Genomic DNA, 19041 nt, shown 5'->3' with positions numbered 1-19041 from the left:
ATCGTTCAAGTCAGTGCCCTTCCGCTCGCGTCTGCTGCAGCAAGAGCCGGACGCGGCTAGGCTGCGTAATCGGACGAACGCTGATGGCTTCTCGTTCGAGGCGGCTCCACTGTTCGAAGTAAGGACGTCGGCTCAAATCACTCAGCATGGGCAGAATCGTTCGTAATCGTTCTGTAGGCCTGCAAGAAAGGCAGACACGTGTCATATGTGTACTAACGTGAAAAAGGCGCCATAAAAGGCGTACTACATGCCACCAGATTGAACAGTAGTCTAAGCTCGATTCTCCATCGTAGCATACTGAAGTGCTCATGAAGCTCATGCGACAACTGTGGGAGGGGTTATGATGCCAACAGTAATGGTCTCATGTTCTTGATTTGTTTATGGATATTCTATGACGCCTTCCAAAGCGTGTCCGACCTAGTTTTTCGAAGCATTTTGGTTAGGATAGCATAGCATAACATAAGCTCGTCGTGGGCTACCTTGCATGCAATCTGTATCACTGTAGTCACTGTAGATAATCCTTCAGTAAGCCTCAACATAACGTTTACAGGTGGCACACGGACAACACTGGTTCATCCACTGCCTTTACGAGATCCACTCTTCTCGCGACAACGGAGGTAGACAACGGCGACACGCCCTCACGCAGGTGGCGGATTCAGAAGGCCAAGCTTTTCCAGACGACCGCCGTGTGGCGCGCAGTGTTCAAGTGGAGGGCATCGGCAGCGGCGGGCGCGGCACGAACATGCACGTGATCTCGCTGGCCTACGGCGCCGGAGCGGCTACCGGCGGCGGAGTGGGCAGTCCGGAGAGCGGCCACCTGCTGATGGTGCTGGGCGGGCTGATGCTGAGCCTCGTCTCGTCGCTGGTGCTGGGTCTGCTCGTCAGGCGACGCTGGCACAAGAAGCCGCGTGGCGGCGCGCGATCGCCGCGCTCCAACAGGCGGAGCCCTGGCACTGTTGTCAGTCGAGAGATGACGCCGCTGACGCACTATCGGCCCGTCTCGCCGTGCGTCAGTCCCACTCTTGACCGAGAGATGGCACCACTGACGGGTCGCCGGCCTGGTTCGCCGTCCGTGGCCGACTTCTCGTCCGAGTTCGGTCCGGCCTGGTCAACCACGAGCTGCGCCACGCTCTCGGCGCAGTCCCAGCTATCGGCCGGTTCGGCAGGGACGGCGCCGGGCCCTGTGGAGCTCGGCCAGCGGGCTGCGCTGGGCCGGCTGGCCGCCGCCGCTGCCGGCGCGGTTGGGGCGCGTGCCGGCCGCCGCCGCCACCTCGCCCTTCCCGCTCGGCCAGTACCTCTGCGACGAGGAGAACTCGGAGGTGTGAGTGGCGGCGAAGTGAGCGACCGCACAGGGGAAGACGAGCAGCAGATGGCTCCATGGGTGGCGGGCAGACCAGAACCGTGGGCGATGATGTCCGCACGGTAGGCGGGCTGGTTTTGCGTAACTCAGGTGAACAGAAGCGTGGGATCTCTTTGTGTTGACATAGTTTTTTTTTCGTGCAGGCTGATGCGGTATTGCATTTTGACTGCGTCTTGTTGCGTTGATGCGGTGTCTTATTCCGAAAAACCTGTTTTGATCTTCTTCTATATATGGTTGAGCTCCTATTGCCTCCTCGTTTGGAGCGATGATATGTACATACCTACCTGACGTTTCGCTCGACTCCGACGAAGTCGTGTTCCGGTGTTCTAGTTGCGACAGGTGCCGCTGTCGTGTTTCTTAACTGTTATGAATGTGAGTGTTGGCATTATTTTACCTCGGTAGGTGGCAACGCTGAATCGTGTAGCAGCATATCCGTATGAGCTTGTGTATCAGTGCCTGGCGAAGCACATCCGAAGCTGGTAACGCGTTTACGGTCGGATAGGGAATCAGTACAAACCTCCGGTGGATTTTTGCTGATGCAGAGTAACCGTCCGGTTGCCGTTAATCGGAGCTCGTTTTTGTTCTTTACCTATGGCACCTATCTTTCTCAATACAATATAAGAGACGCCTATGTTTCTCAATACAATATGTGGTTTTTGAAAGCTCTGAACATTTTTATACACATCGTTCAATTTCTTAGGTGTAAAACATACGCCTCAAATGCGTGTCAAATGTGTTAAACGCGTAAGTGTATGCTTAAGTGCGTGTCGGTAGACGTGTTTCGACAAAGATTGCCTGTTATGTTTCTATTATGAATTTGGAGCATTTACATTTCTCAGACTTAGATGTCGAAAAGCAACTCACAACAAATGGCACGAATCCACGAGATAACAAGTTAAATCAAAGTATGAAAAGCCTGATTCGCTCACGATGATACACCCACGGTTTTCATGAGTTGGTTGTATTTCCATGGCATGCAGTGAAACACCGTTTACAAGAGCACGTGATGTCCACGTTGAGATGTTCCAAATACCCAGTGAGGCTACGTTCATGATTTTGAGGTATTGCCCGATACTGTTGAGCCATTAGCTGAGCGTTACTCATAACTCACCGAAATCTTTTTTGCTAACATATTTAGTCCATCTTCATCATTGAGATGCTAGTTTTCATTTTCATCATCCATGCATTCCAGTTTGCAGGCATAAAATTTATGTCGAGCAGGCAGTGAACGTACAATCCATGCTCCCAGCGGTAAACAACGGCATCAAGCAATCATATAGATGTAGTTTTAGAGCACTCAGCGCTTCAAAATGTAGTTCAACTTATATGTAATGGTATAGTACAATCCGTAGCTTATCTTAATATATTACTGATATTGTTGTTTTTCCAGCGACTGGTACTCGGTGGTCAGTTATACTCAGCATAAGAACTGATGTGTCATTACGTCCTTGTTTCAAAAGCTCAACTACATAGCAGCTATCCCTGAACTCCCATTTGGAAAAACGAGGGACACAGCGGTACGTAACGTGGTACCTCGCCGTTAGAGCCCAGCGTCGGGACCACGCACTGCTCACCTCTGGGCCCTCCGAACGCCCGGAGGCCAGGAGGCCCGGAGGCCAGGAGGCCCGGAGGCCATTCACCAGCCGCGGCGGCGACTCGTGACCAGCGCTCTATCTCCCGACCTTCACCTTGCACGCGCCACGCCCCGTCTACCACCTGAGCCACGCTGTACTGGGCTGCAGACGTGGCCAAATCTGGTGCAGACAGCCCATCGACCCCTCCCCTGGCGTTGGCTGCTCTCACGCCGCCCGCGGCTGGGGGTGAGAGGGAAGAGAGGGGTGAGAGGATTGGACGGCGGCCGGGGGCGCCAGTCGACGCGACGCTGCCGGTGCGTGCGGGATCGGACGGGCGCCGCGCCGGCGGATGTGCTGACCATGTGGCTTCTCATGCTGCTGCAGCTCCTGCTCGCCGCTGTCACCATCAGCTCACAAAGTGGGTGCCCGTGGGATGGCGCGTTGTTCGACCTCATATGACCGCATGTGTACTAGGTCAGATAGCTAACAGAACCTTGTTTTGGTAAAATAGTTGTTTTGAGGTAGGTTATTTGATATGTCGATTGACGAAATAGCGGAAATGTGCGGTTTTCTCCGCAATAACGCTGTCTATTTAGCTATGCTAAGTGCACAGAGCCTAATAAGAACAAAACAATAAATTATCAAAAAGTAAAGAGCCGAGCAAATAACTGACGTTGCTATCTTAGCACTCCCGTGTCCGTCTGTGTGCATGCATAATGCTTTCCAAGAATGTGGGGACGTTGATTGTGGCGTAGCCCTTTACGGAGCGGGGAGGCCGCACGATCGCATTAAAGTATTCGGCGGCCATGGCTGCATGTGGAAATCAAGCTCATGCGTGATGTTCGTCAATAGCGTGAGACTGAACGTGGCTCGAAACTAATTTGGGTGAGGAGTGGTAGGCATGCCTCTCTTTTAGCACCGGCATGAATAATTGATCGGCAAAAGATCGGAATGATTCGGTACTTTGCTACGTAAGCAATTGTAGGTCATGAATTTTACGCGCACATCAACATCAGTTTCATGTTCTAAGCGTGTCTGTGTTCGCTCACGTTGCCAGAGTTTTATCAGCCCCAGATTCCAGTTACTACGTGATTGTTTCTTCCCAAGTATAAGCGTTCCTTTGACCAATAGGACGCCGGGTTACTGGTTGGCGCTTATTCATCCTGCCAATCGCATGAGGTGATCTCGTTTCTCATTAAGTAAACTACATAGCGGTTTTGGCTCAATGCGGGCCAAGCATTGCTGCGGTCACGGGGGAGAAATGTGAGTCTTGCTTTTTCACCCAAACCACCCGTTCGTACTTGCGCCGCAAAAAAGCTCACCGGACCAGATACACAAGGAGCTCAACACTTCGCCCTGTCTGCAATAAAAGTGCCTATAGAAAGTGAAGCGCTGCGGACCGAAACAATCACACGAAGGCGTTCATGCGCGATTTCGCGAGCGAAAAATCAATCCAAAGGTACGTTTAACCTGTAGGGAAACACCGCAGCCTGAGTGGGTAGCGCCTCACAAGATCGTAACAGCGTCTGCGCGACGCCTGATTCCAGCGCACCTGTCCGGCCCGTGCGTGGACGGGGTGCAGGTGACCAAGTCGGACCCGTGCCACCTCTGCCATTGCCACGACGGCCGCCTGCAGTGCGTGTGGAAGCACTGTGGCCCGCCACCGGCCCGCTGCCACCTGCTGGAGGCCGAGAACGGCTGCAACCAGACCGTGTATCTGTGTCGTGAGTACCCCACGCCTGTTATCACATGCTGTCTGCGCTCAGCAAGTGGACCTGGCGCTCAAATTTAAGTGCTTGAAGCAGGAAACACATTGAGCTCCTGTTTTTCAGCATAATGGGTTAACACTTTCAGTATCAAAAGAACTTATAATGCCTACATTGATGGAGCATCCTCGTCTGTATTGCTTGTCGCATGCCCCTTTACGATGTGCTTGTTCCTGCGAGCAGGTTGGTAGCATTAGATGACGAATGCATTTTCAGTGAGCGGAAGCCGTTATTTTTCAATCTTCGATTAAGCGTGCGTCGGCCAGTGTGTGTGTGTGAGTGTGACCTTCGAGAGATGAACCGTTTTACAAACGCAGACTTTTAGCGGCGAACAAACAAAAGCGCAAAGTTCACGCACCTCAAGTACACCCGACCTGTTCCATTCATCTGCCACACGGTCCGTCGTTCCCAGCGCTGCCGGAGGGCAGCTCGGACGGTTCACTACCAACACCTGAGCCGAAGGCCTCCGTCTTCGGCCATGGTCCCAACCTGGCCCCGTCCGCGGAGCCGAGCGCCGGGCCCGGCCTGTCGCCGCCGCCGCCGCTGCCGCTAGCGGCGCCGTCCGCCGGCGCAGCGCGCGCCGCTCCGCGCGCCACCTACTTCAGCGAGCTGGTGTCGGCGCCGATGAACTTCAGCGCGCCGCTGGCGCGAGGCGAGGGTCCGCGCTCTCGGCCCCCCGCGGCCACTGTCGCCGCCGGCGGAGGTCGGCTCCGCTTCAGCTCCACGCGCCCATGGACGGCGTCACGGACCACACAGCGGGCACGGACCAGGACCACGGACAGGTCACGGACCGCACAGAGGTCACGGACCAGGACCACGGACAGGTCACGTGCCACGCAGGGGACACGAACCCGGGACATCGCGAGGACGCAGACCAGAACCACGGAGAGGGCGAGAATCCAGACCACAAAAAAGTTACGGGCGACCTCGGCGGACAGCTCGCGGGCCATCAAAACACCATGGACCAGGACCACCTCGAGACCATGGGTCCAGACCACGTTGAGGTCGTTGATTCGGACCACGGTGAGGCCTAAGACGGCGGCCGTCACCCGACCGAAGCTGCCGGGGAGGGGCTCAGCTGCTCGGACGCTGGCCCGCCCCTCCGCCCGACTCCAGGCGCGGGCCTTCCCTCTGACGAAGTCGCCCCCGTCTGTCCGACCCACCCTGCGGGCTTCAGCGCTGCAGCTTCCCACAGCCGAACCTCGAACACGAGCGGCGCCAACGCGCCAAGCGAAGTCGAACCCCCTCCCCGTAGCCCCGCCGCGGGCCCCTCCGCGGGCTCCTCCGCGGGCTGCGGGATTGTCGGCCCCAGTGTTCCCCTCCCCGTTCGTGGACCGGCACACGCCGGCACGGTCGACGCCTGAGCCGGCGCGCGACGAGGAGGCGGAGGCTCTGAGCGTGCCGGCGCCGACCCGGCTGACCCCTCCGGTGATCAGCTTCGACTATGACCTGGACGAGGACATCGACCTGACGCAGTTCGATTTTCCCGAGTTTGGACGACGGCTGAGACGCGCTGCCGACGCTGCCGACGCTGCCGACGCTAAGGAGGGAGGGACGGGGTCGAGGCGGCGGCGCTCCCTGCTGCCGGGCGACCCGAACCACGCGCACGGACACCATCTCCACCAGCACCATCCCCAGCAGCATCATGAGAAACATGTGCTGGGACACGCTGAGCCTCATGGTGGGAAACATTCCCGCCACCACTCCGAGGGCTCTCACGGAGGGCATTCACAGGGGCGCTCCAAGTCCCATCATGGGAAGCATATCCAGGACCTGTCCCAAGTCCGTCGCGGCTATCATCCCGAACGGCCCACCGAGCAGCGCGACCATCGTCTGCATGAGCGCATCAGGCAGTCAGCGAGGCACGGGGACCATTATCCTGACGGCTACCGCGGATCGCAAGGCTCGGAACACCAGAGCACCCGCCATCCGAAGGGAAGCGCCGAACACAAGCCCTGCTACATATCTGGCGAGAGATTCCAGCCGGGGGAAGTGATTGGTAAGTGGTGGTGGGTGGCTTGACTGGTAATGGCTCTAGGGCGAGCCGTGGGTCATTCGTGAACCAATTAGAAATTCAGCCCTCGTGGCAGCGACCATATCATGCAACTGCACACTGTCACCGGCACAACCGTCAATTTCTCTCAACTTTGCACATTTACGTCAAGGCCAGCAGCTTTTTCATGGTAAGGCGTCTTCGTGAGGCGTGTAGAGCGCGGTGACAGGGTTTAGGGCGTCGCGAGAGAGTTGTATGGCGTGACCAGTGAGCCTTACATTTCAAAGCACCACCCTCGGTAATGATGAGGACGTTTCGTGAAGTGAAGCGTGAGGAGAGAACGCCCGCACTTATATCTCTATGATCTCATGGATATCAGTTCTCATAGTTACAGTTCACCTTAAAACAAGATCAGTTTGTCATTCGCGAACCATCGTTAACGTAGGAGAACCGCAATTGCAGCAACTACTTAACCCGACGGTTAAACACGCGCTGACTCTCACAGCTTGGATCTGTGACGCAACAGCGGCGGATCCGACGCTCCGCGGTCACATTCCCGGCTGCGGCCGCCAGCTGACGCCAGAGGGCGCGCGGGGCGCGGGAGCCTCGAGGCCAGACCGCGTGCCCCCCCCCCCTCCTGCCTCCCATGCCCCCCGCCGGTCGTTCTGGCGTCGTTCTGCCGCTCATTGCTGCGAACCGAGGGTCACGCAGAGCACGCGCCAATCTGGAGACGTAGCGGCGGTCAAGGCCGACCGCATCGCTCCACCGCTTTTGCATGCGGGTCGGCCGGCGGCGGCGCTGCAAGGAGCCTGCGCTGGCCGCATTTGCCCGCAGTAATGTCTATCATCGCACGACGAGCTAGGAACATCCAGGTACCTAACGTTTTGCTATGACATCGGGAGTTTTACGTGCATGGTGGCTCGCGTCAGGCAGGTCAGTTGTGCCGGACGTCTCTCGGTACGGTTCTGCATGATGGGCTGCATCAGGCAGATTGGCTGAGCCAGATGCCTGATAGTGCAGTCCTGCATGACGCTGTGCAGTCGCGTCTGATTCCTCCTCGTCCAGTTCAGCCCCGCGCGGTGCATGGCCGTCTTGGATTATCCCGGGGCGGGCTACTACCGGCGCGTCGTTCCAGGTCGTCCTCACTGACGGCGGCGGGTCGTCTGAGCGATCCACGTGATGTGGCTGCGTGCTACGCTCGCCTGCCGACCCAACAGCGACGCTCGGTCCGCGCGCTCCTCGGCCCGGCCCACGCCGCCGAGAACCTGGGAGGCCATGAAAGCCGCCGCCGTTCTCGAACTGGGCGTGGCCGGCAACCGGCATGGCATAAGCGGGCGCGAGGCTGGCAGAGTGCCAATATCTCTCTCAGAGCTTTTTTCTCCGAACTCACAAGGTTGCAGCTGATGTCACATCACAAAAAGGAAACTCGCTCGCCACTTCTCGCTTAGCTACATTATGTCACGTAAATTGTGTACGAATTCACTCCTTTGTGGAACGCCAGACGAACCAGCACTGCCAGGCTCGTCTCCATGCCGCCTGGGGTGCGCCGCAGATTGCGATGCAGCCGCATGGACCCACGCTATTTTGAAACACTACACTCTCCACCTGACCCTCCCAACTTCATGCCAGCCGCCATCCCACAGAATGTGCAATGCTGGATGCACCCTTACGGTGACCCCTCGAGAACTGGGTGAGCTCTGCCCACCGAATGTTCCCATCGTCCGTGTTTTGACCCGCTCTGGGAACGGCGGTGCGCCACGTGGGGGGCGCGTGCCGCTAGGCAAGCGCCTTATGCGGGCCGGCTGGAACGCTGCCCACCGGTGTTTGGGGCTCGTGCATATGGATCGGGGCTGGTCTGTGTGTCCAGATGGCGGGAGAGGGTGCTGACCGCCACGAGGGTCTGCCCCAGAGGCTGCCTCGGCCGCTTACACTATCAGCTTCGCCTGAGGCGGGTTAATGGTGACCCCCGACGATGCATGGTCGCTCGGTAGGAACGTGTCATCGATTTCCTGCTTCATTATGATTGATACCGCCGTCAGGGACTGTTATCAATGCGTGCTCCAAAGTTAGCTTACATTCGCCAATGGGTGTAAAATCGAAGCAGGACAAACACAACGGCCAGAGTGGTAGCATTTCCAGGTGTTCACCGGTTTGGTACATAAATCAAGGAAAAATGACTCAGTAAAATTGTCATCTCCTAAAATCGGCTCCGGCTGTTACCTAGACACAAAATGATGTGATCATAAAGCGTGCGTGCCATTACGCAATGCGCGCAAGTATGCCGGATGTTCGTGTCTAGGAATGTAAATAAAACACTGATAATGTTTGAGCAATCTGAAATTACTGTGCATATGCCGCCACTTTATTATGTAAGTTATCTTCATAACATGCTGTTGCTTCTCCTCCGTGCGACACCAGCCACCTGAACAACACCTGTGACCTCATAATCCCAGCTGACCCTGTGACTGACGAGAGTCGCTCCCCACAGGCGCGGCGTCGGACATCTGTCTGGAGTGTCGGTGCGCCTCCAACGCCATGCTCTGCTACCCCAAGTGCTGCTTCTTCTCGACGGAGGAGCCTTGATCGGAACGGCAGGTCACGACCCCGATCTGACCCGGTGACCTGGCGGGTGCAGGTCTGGCCACGGCCGCTGCTGACAGCCCACACAGCATCGCTGGCCGCCAGGGTGTTTGGTGTGTGGAGGACCGCAAACTTCAGTGTATACCAGTGTAAGGCGGTCAGTGTCGGCGTGAGATATGCATTCTGCACTGCTGCCCTGTACCAAAGAGCATGTAACGATACGCATAAAACGGGAAATGTTATGCTATACGGGCTGCGTGAATTGTCCACATAGTGCCAAGAAGGTGTTACAGCTTGTGAAATCTTGTTTAGACTGCGCGCAGTGGTGAGCGTCGTCTAATGGCTCACGTATTGCTCGGGTGGCACTTCATGGCAACTATTTATTTTATACCACATGAGATCAGATGTGGTACATTATCACACACATGCCGCTTGTTCAACAGAATATAAAACATGGATGTGCGTCTGCAGTTAGTACGTAATTACGATCCAGGCCCACGACTGAGTAGGTCTTCGCGTCAGCTGACCAGACATTGTGCAGCCTCAGTACCCCAGCGTCAGCGTCAGCTGACCAGACATTGTGCAGCCTCAGTGGCTCGGCTCGTTCAGGGCCACGACTGAGTGGGTTCTCGCGTCAGCTGACCAGACATTGTGCAGCCTCAGCGGCTCGGCTCGTTCAGAGCCCTGACTGAGTGGGTTCTCGCGTCAGCTGACCAGACATTGTGCAGCCTCAGTACCCCGGCTCGTTCAGGGCGCTGACTGAGTGGGTTCTCGTGTCAGCTGACCGGACATTGTGCAGCCTCAGTACCCCGGCTCGTTCAGAGCCCCTGACTGAGTGGGTTCTTGCGTCAGCTGACCAGACATTGTGCAGCCTCAGTACCCCCGGCTCGTTCAGAGCCCCTGACTGAGTAGGTTCTCGCGTCAGCTGACCAGACATTGTGCAGCTTCAGTACCCCGGCTCGGTCAGGGCCAGCCTGTGACGCTCTTAATAGGTTTTGCGGCAACTGGTCGTGCTGATATGCGGGTCTCAGCAAAAAGGAGCGCACCTCTTCGAAAGGTTGCTTTAGTATTCGTAGGGCATATGTGCATATCTGCATGGAAGACGTTTGATTACGCCGTGCATCTCTGTAACCTTGTAATGTCCCCGCAAGTTAACCGTTCCATTTCCAATTGCATGCGAAGAGTAAACATTTTTAATGCGAAAAGAGAACAATTAAAAGTGACTATAAGGTATGCGCTCCATGGACGTGATGATTTACTGCGTTTAAAGTAACTTCAGTTTCCTTCTCAAATTATGAGGAATAAAATGGATGAAAAATATCATCTTTATACGACAGGGCTAGCAGAAACGAGTACACTTGGAGGGAGAAGCGTTTATTGTCTACTGAAACCAGTTGACTACACAACAGTATGATATGGAGAGCGATCACTTCTCCCTACCCACTCATGCTCACATGTCAAAACAGAGCTAGGAATACGAGTGTGGGCGGTTACGACAGTTGAGGGCAAAGGTCCATCGCAACAGTCTATGACACAGCTGTTATTGCTTGTGCTATGGATATCTTGCACAGTACAATAAGGTCTACGAAATACGTAGTTTTGATTCTGTTTGGCTGTAGACGGCCCTTAGCTGAATCCAAGCATTACAAGAATTAAGCACCATTCATGAACTCATTGATGACGTACGCGATGCAGGGACATTAAAAGCATGTCTGATTCTCAATGCATCAAAATAATGGCGGGGGCAGGTTACAAAGAAGACATCTTTAAGAGGCGGACGTGTCAAATGAAGAAAAAGACACTACACTTCTCAAGGTCGCTTTGAGCTAGGAATGTAAGAACACAGTGATTTAGGTTTTCTTTACAGTGAGTAGCTCCATTGATACAGTAAGACTACACAACGAACTAAATAAATTACTGATGCAAATGAAACAATCAACACTGCCGAAGGCAAAACCCGCGACTCAATTTCATTGGCCCAGACTGCCGCCAAACGTGTGACCCGATTCATTATCCCTGAATCGACCGCTACGACTGGTCACACCGAGTCGTCGGCTCGGCGAGGGCCGTGGATTCGGAGCTGGCGGGGCCTCGCGCGCGCCACCTCGTGACCAAAGTCCTAAGCTCAGAGCGCAGGCGGCGGCGGCGGCGGCGGCCCGCGCCGAGATACGTCTGAGCTGACACCCCAGTGTCGTCCCCGCACACATCCGCCGACCGGCGCGCGGCCGTCGGTGCGCGACGCTGGCGCACTGGCAGCTTGAGCCGTACGAAAACGCGGCTGCGACACTTATGGAGTTGCACTGGAGTGGGCGGCGGCGCGCGGCGTCCGCCGGAGGCCCAGGCGCCCACCTCGCACGCGACGCGGCGACACGACTGGCGCCAAGAGATCGACCGTCCTAGAGACACCGCGCTAGTTTTGTACTGCCTGTACTAATAGGGAACTATTGCTGCGAGTGATCCATTTGGTGAACCTGTGAGTGGGTGAGAAGACTGGTGAGAATACTGCTCTTGTCGGCGGTGGCAACAACACACGCAGCGCTCCGCAACAAAACCCGTAGGATGAGGTTGGACGACTATGCACAACATGTACACAGGTACGTGCAAAAAATATACACAGGTACAAAACGGACCGGCCGCGGGGCCGGGCTCAGTCCGCGCCGCGGCCGATGCGGCGCCGCGGCGCCGCGGCAGGCGGCGGCGTCACACGGCGCGCGACCCCGCGCGGGTCGGCGCGACGCAATGTTTGATTTGAGGTGACGGAGACGCATCGGCGCGCGCGCGGGCGTCTCGCCGCCGACGCCGGCTGGTGCAGCTCCGCCGCGGGCGGAGAGCTGCTCCGCCTGTCGGCCGTTGTGGGGCCGGGGGGCTTCACGCGCTCGCCGCCTCCGGCACCGACTGGCCGCCCTCAGTGTATTCCATCTTCACGGCCGGCATGCTCAGGTCCTGCGGACGACGAACACCGCGTCACGCTCAGAACACGTGAGAACGGACGGACACGTAATCGGCCGCATACAGTGTGGGCTACACAGACATGAGCCAATCATGCACCAATGAGCACCATACGATTCAACACTTGTCGACTCCCCACAAAACCAGAAAAAAAACTGACAAAAATTCGTGCAGCTTTTGCAAGGGTTGACGTACCACAGCGACATCTACCATCGTACCTCCGCATCATTGTTTGGTTGCGCGGCCATGACGTCGCGACTGGCGCCACCGTCGCGAGAGTCCACCTCTGGGCTTCGCGGGTCCTCGCTGAACTCGTGCTGGCCGTGGGTGTCGCTCAGCAGACTGGCCACCGGCATCCGGATCTCGTGCTCGGGACTCCGGCTGCAGTCGGTTTACACGTGTGAGGGTCACGAACGTGTGGGGGTCACGCACATGTGAGGGTCACGAACGTGTGAGCGTCACCAACGCGTGAGGGTCACAAACGTGTGAGGGTCACAAACGTGTGAGGGTCACGAACGTGTGAGGGTCACGTACGTGTGAGGGTCACGAACGTGTGAGGGTCACGAACGTGTGAGGGTCACGAACGTGTGAGGGTCACGAACGTGTGAGGGTTACAAACGTGTGAGGGTCACGAACGTGTGAGGGTCACGAACGTGTGAGGGTCACGAACGTGTGAGGGTTACGAACGTGTGAGGGTCACGAACGTGTGAGGGTTACGAACGTGTGAGGGTTACGAACGTGTGAGGGTTACGAACTTGTGAGGGTTACGAACGTGTGAGGGTTACGAACGTGTGAGGGTTACGAACGTGTGAGGGTTACGAACGTGTGAGGGTCACGAACGTGTGAGGGTCACGAACGTGTGAGGGTCACGTACGTGTGAGGGTCACGTACGTGTGAGGGTTACGAACGTGAAAGGGCCACGAACGTGCGAGGGTCACGAACGTGTGAGGGTCACGTACGTGTGAGGGTTACGAACGTGTGAGGGCTACGAACGTGAAAGGGCCACGAACATGTGAGGGTCACGAACGTGTGAGGGTCACGTACGTGTGAGGGTCACGTACGTGTGAGGGTTACGAACGTGAAAGGGCCACGAACGTGTGAGGGTCACGAACGTGTGAGGGTTACGAACGTGTGAGGGTTACGAACGTGAAAGGGCCACGAACGTGTGAGGGTCACGACAGCTTCCAGGCCGCTGCAATGATACGCTGATCGTAATGAAGTAAGATCGTCATGATCAGATAGATAGATACGCACAAGATAGATACGTAGAAACGCACAGATTGAACATCTGTGCGCGTCTGTGGCCTTTTATCCAGCGATCGCGATCGTTTATTTGCCCGCTAAGCAAAGTATAGCAAACTAAGTATGGGGCTTATAGGTATAACCAACGGTTACACATTAGGCGATGACAGCACGCATAGGCTTATCATTGTAAACTGCATCCTAAATCTGTCAAACCCGGGAGATAGCCGAAACACTCCGCACCAAAACGCTGCGCGCAGACACGACCGAAAGACGAGCCGATACGAGTTACGCGGCGAACGAGGGTCACGTGGTGAAGGTGGGCGTCTGTGAAGACCCGGCGCCGGCCCGCTACCGGAGCAGGGCAGGCCACAGCCGCGGGGCAGTACCTGGGCGCCCTGTGCCGGGGCGGGCTGGGGGACCTCCGCTGCAGCCCCAGCAGAGTGGGTGCCTCGCGCTCTCTCATCTCTCGCAGGCGCTCAGCGGCGTTCGTCATGAACGGCAGGTTCGAGTCAACCAGGGCAGACTGAAACACGCCGGGTGGCGGTGAGCGGGGGTATCGGGGAGGGGTAGCGGACCTAGACGGAGGGCGGCCTTACGACGAGCCATCTCTTTGTTTACTCAGGACTCTCCAATATTACCGACAGTGAAAAATCTTTCGGTTACAAAAATGTTTTGTTTTTTTCTTGTACCACAAGACGCTTGCATTCGCGCTAGCATAATTGTAGAAACAACTGCGCTCAGCCCGACTCGTTCTCATCTTGTGCTGCAAGCCAAATCCACCGAAGTCAGCCGATGAGCGCGCCAGTGTGGCCTCACATGTGCAAGGCGCGCCACGTGGCGCGTGTGTTGCGCCGGCCTTGCTCACCTGCAGCCCAGCGCTGATGGTGTCCCCGTAGAGGGTGGGACTGCTGGACAGGGTGGGGCTGCGCGTCTGGCTGGAAAGGCGGGAGCACGTGGTCAGTGCGGTGAAGACAAGCAGCAAACATACTCGGAGAGGGCCAAATACTGACTAGTACCTCGTGGGAGTTTTGAATCGGTTGCATACAGCACACACGGCATTGACGAAGCAAGACATCTGTTTTTAGTGCTGCAGGCATTTCACCTACGCTTATGCCTTCATAGCGTCAGTCGCAATACGGGAGAATAACTTCAAAGCACACACAGTATTCGCATTACACCTCAATCACAAGTACATGTCATGCCCAGAACCAAATGAATCCGCCTAAAAGCTGTACAAAATGCTTGCGGAAGGAGCCGTTGTTACGCAGTCCGATGGTGACAGACGTTGAGGGTAGTAAACACAAAATGAGCTGAACAAGAACCGATAGCGGAATGATACCGCTGCTGAGCTACGGACGCAGCCACCTGGCTGGCATAGGGAGAAGGCGTGCACCTTAAACCACCAGGCACCAGCGTCAAACATCAGCTAAGCATGTGGTGTGATACATACCCAGCCGATCTCTGTGGACGTCGCTTGCAAAACTCCACCTCGTCCACGGTCCACACGGCGCCCTTTACGTTTTCCACTCGGGTGAAACACTTGTGGAGGGACAGGTTATGGCGAACAGCGTTCTGCAACAGCACATCAGCCGGTCAGACATTCTACCAACGAAGCGTTAGCCGCCGACTTTAACCAAAGATAAGATCAACAAACCGCGTAAAACCCTTCAAAGGTTGAAGGAGAACGAATGTTTGCCCATACCTTCGCTTGCACGTCACTGGACGGACCTTCCATCCAGCGGCATCCCGACAATGTCCCCGTGCGACCCGTCCCAGCTGCAGCAGCTGTGCTCATCGATGACATATTCACACGAAAGAGCTGAAGCCCGCAGGTCGCGCCGCGAACACAGCGCGGCAGCCCGTCACGTGCGGATCTCCTAGCGTGACGCGTGACGGACCTCGCCACGTCACGTCACCCTTACCTTCCAAGTGGCAGCGTTACGTCGGAAGTAGGCAAACGACGCCTGGAACCAGCTGTAGATTTCGTTCAGAGTCAGCTGCTTGTCGGGCGACTCGACGATGCCCTGAGGGAAGCAGCATCAGTCAGCGTTCAGACTGGGACGTGCAGACAGTCAGGGAGATGGTTTACCAGAGGAGAGCTTTCTGGCTGACTTACTGCGGCCTATGCAAGGGGCGCATCTACTTCTCAACAGGACTAGCGAATGCATCGGTCACTTAATTGCAGTCTCAACACAGCAGTTTGTGTTGCAAAGACCGCAGGCCGGACACGATAAGTGCAGGCATTATAGCAGCTGATCATGGGTGATGACGATCAGGGTCATGCGCACATGATACCCCCAGGGGTGTACCCCAAACGTATGGCATTTATACGTCCGTAACTAAATGTTGACGGCTGAAATTCACAGTAGGCACGTCAACCATGATCGAGAATATACGGTGTTACTTTACGACACAATATTCGGTTCGAAAGAAATGTTCCGAGTCGTACCTCCTCCAACTGCGAAACTCTGTGTGCCCTGTGCTGACTGAGACCCATCGAAATCACTTGCGCCAGTTCCCTGACTTTTGCTGCTTCATGAAAAATTACAAGCGATACCAATGCCTTGGGCTCTGACGCGGGCCTTGAGCCGGTCCACCGGCGGCAAACTGACCTGGCGAATGAGTGACGCGTACGTGAACGGCGGCCGCACGTCCGTCGTCCGGTAGAACTCCCTGTTCCTGGACAGCTCTGCAACGGACGGACGTCAAGTTAACGTCGCACGACCCACGACCGGAGGTAAGAGCTCGCGCTCCGACGGTGGGGAGAGGAAGGCGACGTGAAGGGGTGGAAGAGCAGGCGCTGCGCGGCAAATGCGACCCAAAACTTTTCATCGGGACTGAGCTTAAGGCTGGCAGCAAGAGATACTTAGATTGCGTCTGCCACATAAGATCAGGTTCGAGGGAGAAACACAATAGCTGCTATCTAACAATGCGTGTCGACTAACTTAATTCATTCTTCTGTGTCTTTTACATAAACGCTGTCCAAGTTCTCCAGAGTGTGAAAGTTTTGCGTGTTTGTCTGCTTTAGTTTTTTGCTCTCGGCAGTCTTATTTGCATAATCAAGCGCTCTCCTCACCATACGTCATCATGTCAGGTAAAGAAAGCAGAGCTCGCGTCCCAAAACCCAGATACAAATACCGCGATGAGCTCACAAGACATTATGGTACACCTCGAAAGAACACAAAGGTACTGGGGGTAGATACGTGTCCCTGGTGATCAACTTGCTAAGCCATTTTTCTACAGAGCAGCCTTCAATCCGGGTGATAAGGACGGTGGGACACGTCACCCTGAGTCGTGAGTCGTGAGTCATGAGTCGTGGTCACGGCCACTCACGACTTCGAGCGGATCAGTTCGGCCTCAGGCGCCGGCCTGACGCGGCCGTGCTGCCTCGGAGCTTACCTTCGGTGATGTCCTGCCCCGCCCTCTCCGCCACGCGTCGCCGCTGGGTCGGCGGCTCCTCGTACGGACCTGCGGCACGCGCCGGGTCGGGTCAGCCTCGATGGGGCACCGACCGGACGGCGGCACCTCCGCCGGGCCAGGTCACGCGCTCGACCGCCACAAACCGCCGGCACATGTCTCCAAAATCGACCGGCAACAGCAAAAGCAGCCCAAGCAAGTTATTCGGAGTTCTCCGGCTGTCGCCTCCCACGGGTTTCCATGATCCTGCCCCCCCCCCCCTCGCCCCCAGTCACTTCCCGGGGCGGCGGTGAAACTGCCGAAACAATCATCTTCCAGGGGCGAAACATTGGGTCAATCTAAGCGGAAGTTGGCGCTGCTGCTGCCGCACCTGCCGTATCGTGCTCTCCACCCATACCGGCGTCGCACCCACGGGAGTCAGACAGCGCGGTGTCCCGGACCCTCCCCAGAGCTGACAGTGGCCAGCATCGCCCCGGGCGCTGACCTGGTGTGAGGCTTTTGTCGGTGACGCGGCGCCGGCCGGGCGCCGCGCTCGCCACCGTCGGGCCCTGCATGATAGCAGAACGAAGGAACGGGTGGCCAGACAGCAGCTGGCTGGGAGGCGCCGCGGCCGGAAACACGGACGCCGACACCTTGGGCGGCAGCGCCGACACCTGGTGGGGTCGGGGAAGTGGGACGGTGAGCCGGGGGCAATGGGTGGCACGCACGGTGGCCGCTGCTGCGAGTGCATGGCGTTTCCCAGGTTGAAGTGCTGTTTACGGCACATCGGCGGGATAGACAGTGTCGCGTTCGAAAAGAGAATTGAAGCGCGGGAAATATTCGCGTACTGGCCATACCTAGACACAATTACAAACAGCGAAGTTAAACAGATATTTCGAACGTATTTTTCATCTTCAACTATTAAACAAATTTAGCGAAATGAAACGAGAAATCTAAATCACGAGTATCATTGCACTGAGAAGGCTTGGCCACGCCCACCGGAGATTGAACACTCCACGCGGGGGCCGTCGACTTACCGGCGTTTCGGCGGCTGGCTCTGCCATGCGCTCACGCGCCATGTGGAAGTGCGCCATCATAGCGGATAGGCGCGCCTTCTCCTTGGCCAGATTGTTCTCCATCTGCTGGACCACCTGAACTTGCACGCGCGCATGCGCCGCCGACCGGTCGTCCAGCACGTGCTCGGTGTTCAGGTGTCTGCGGCAGCGAGCGGCGACGTTGCTTTATTGGCAAGACGGGACGGCTAGACGGGACGGAACGGGACGGGACGAGACGAGACGAGACGAGACGAGACGAGACGAGACGAGACGAGACGAGACGAGACGAGACGAGACGAGACGAGACGGGACGGGACGGGACGGGACGGGACGGGACGGGACGGGACGGGACGGGACGGGACGGGACGGGACGGGACGGGACTGGATGGGACAGGACAGAATAGAACAGAACAGAACAGGACAAGACATGGCAGGACATAACTCGTTGCAACACAGCCTGTCATTGTGCTGACGTCTCAAGCAGCAAGCGTAAGCAGCGCTAGAAAAATGTCAAGACATCGTTTAAAGGAAATGCGGTTGTTGGTCGGTATGGACGCATGTAATATTCATTCAGAAGATACCACATCGGGCCAGCCTGGTACGGGAACTGCCTGTCCCCATGACGTGAAACGGCCGTAACAAATAATCGGGTGGGAGACGGACAATGGCCGATGGTTTGACACCATACCGCGAGACCACACTAGAGCGATGCCGTATTCATGAGTTCCCCCTGCCTCTACCGTGTCGCTGCCCTCCCTTCCTCTCCCTCAGCGCCGCGCCCCACCAGCACTCACTTGACGAAGGCGGCCATGTCCTCGCAGGGACTCTCGCAGCCCGGCCAGTTGCAGATGCCGTTTGAGAACAGCGGGCTGGTCTTGGCCGCCGCCTCCTCCTCGTCGACGGGCCGCTCCTCGTCGAGGCCGTTGCGCAGCTCGGCGGCGCGCCGGCCGTTGGCGAGCGGCGCCGGTGGCCCGCTGCCGGCCGGAGGCGAGCAGCTGGAGGCGGGCGGCGAGGGCGCCTCGGGGCGCCGGCCCGCGGGCGGGGGCGGCGGCGGCGGCGGCGGCGGCGGCGGCTGCTCCCAGGGCGGCGCGCCCGCCTCGCTGCTGGGAACGCCTGAGGGGAC

The 19041-nt window shown here is 57.0% G+C and overlaps 1 protein-coding gene across 1 annotated transcript; it reads right to left on the bottom strand.

Moving 5' to 3' along the window:
• Positions 1-12032: 12032 nt before the first annotated feature.
• Positions 12033-18867, bottom strand: LOC119091870 (forkhead box protein P1). The gene is made up of 11 exons (XM_037214773.1): positions 18713-18867; positions 17901-18078; positions 17369-17537; positions 16867-16935; positions 16080-16156; positions 15390-15491; positions 14918-15039; positions 14333-14402; positions 13854-13990; positions 12441-12603; positions 12033-12216 (listed from the first exon to the last, which is right to left on the bottom strand). The coding sequence occupies exons 1-11, from the start codon at positions 18727-18729 to the stop codon at positions 12142-12144; spliced, it is 1179 nt and encodes a 392-aa protein (XP_037070668.1). The 5' UTR covers positions 18730-18867; the 3' UTR covers positions 12033-12141.
• Positions 18868-19041: the final 174 nt, after the last annotated feature.

This window comes from Pollicipes pollicipes, unplaced genomic scaffold (assembly GCF_011947565.3).
Source record: "Pollicipes pollicipes isolate AB1234 unplaced genomic scaffold, Ppol_2.1 Scaffold_3447;HRSCAF=4054_pilon_pilon_pilon, whole genome shotgun sequence".
NCBI classification, from domain to species: domain Eukaryota; kingdom Metazoa; phylum Arthropoda; class Thecostraca; order Pollicipedomorpha; family Pollicipedidae; genus Pollicipes; species Pollicipes pollicipes.
The sequence above is the reverse complement of the archived record's forward strand: the minus strand, read 5'-3'. Positions and strand labels throughout refer to the sequence as shown.

What these genes read in the sequence shown, in the direction of transcription:
- LOC119091870 (XM_037214773.1), bottom strand. An exon ending in GTAACGCTGCCACTTGGAAG is followed by an intron (nt 15,040 to 15,389) that starts GTAAGGGTGACG and finishes GTGCTGTTGCAG; the next exon opens with AACGCTGTTCGCCATAACCT. An exon ending in CCATCAGCGCTGGGCTGCAG is followed by an intron (nt 13,991 to 14,332) that starts GTGAGCAAGGCC and finishes GGCGTGTTTCAG; the next exon opens with TCTGCCCTGGTTGACTCGAA.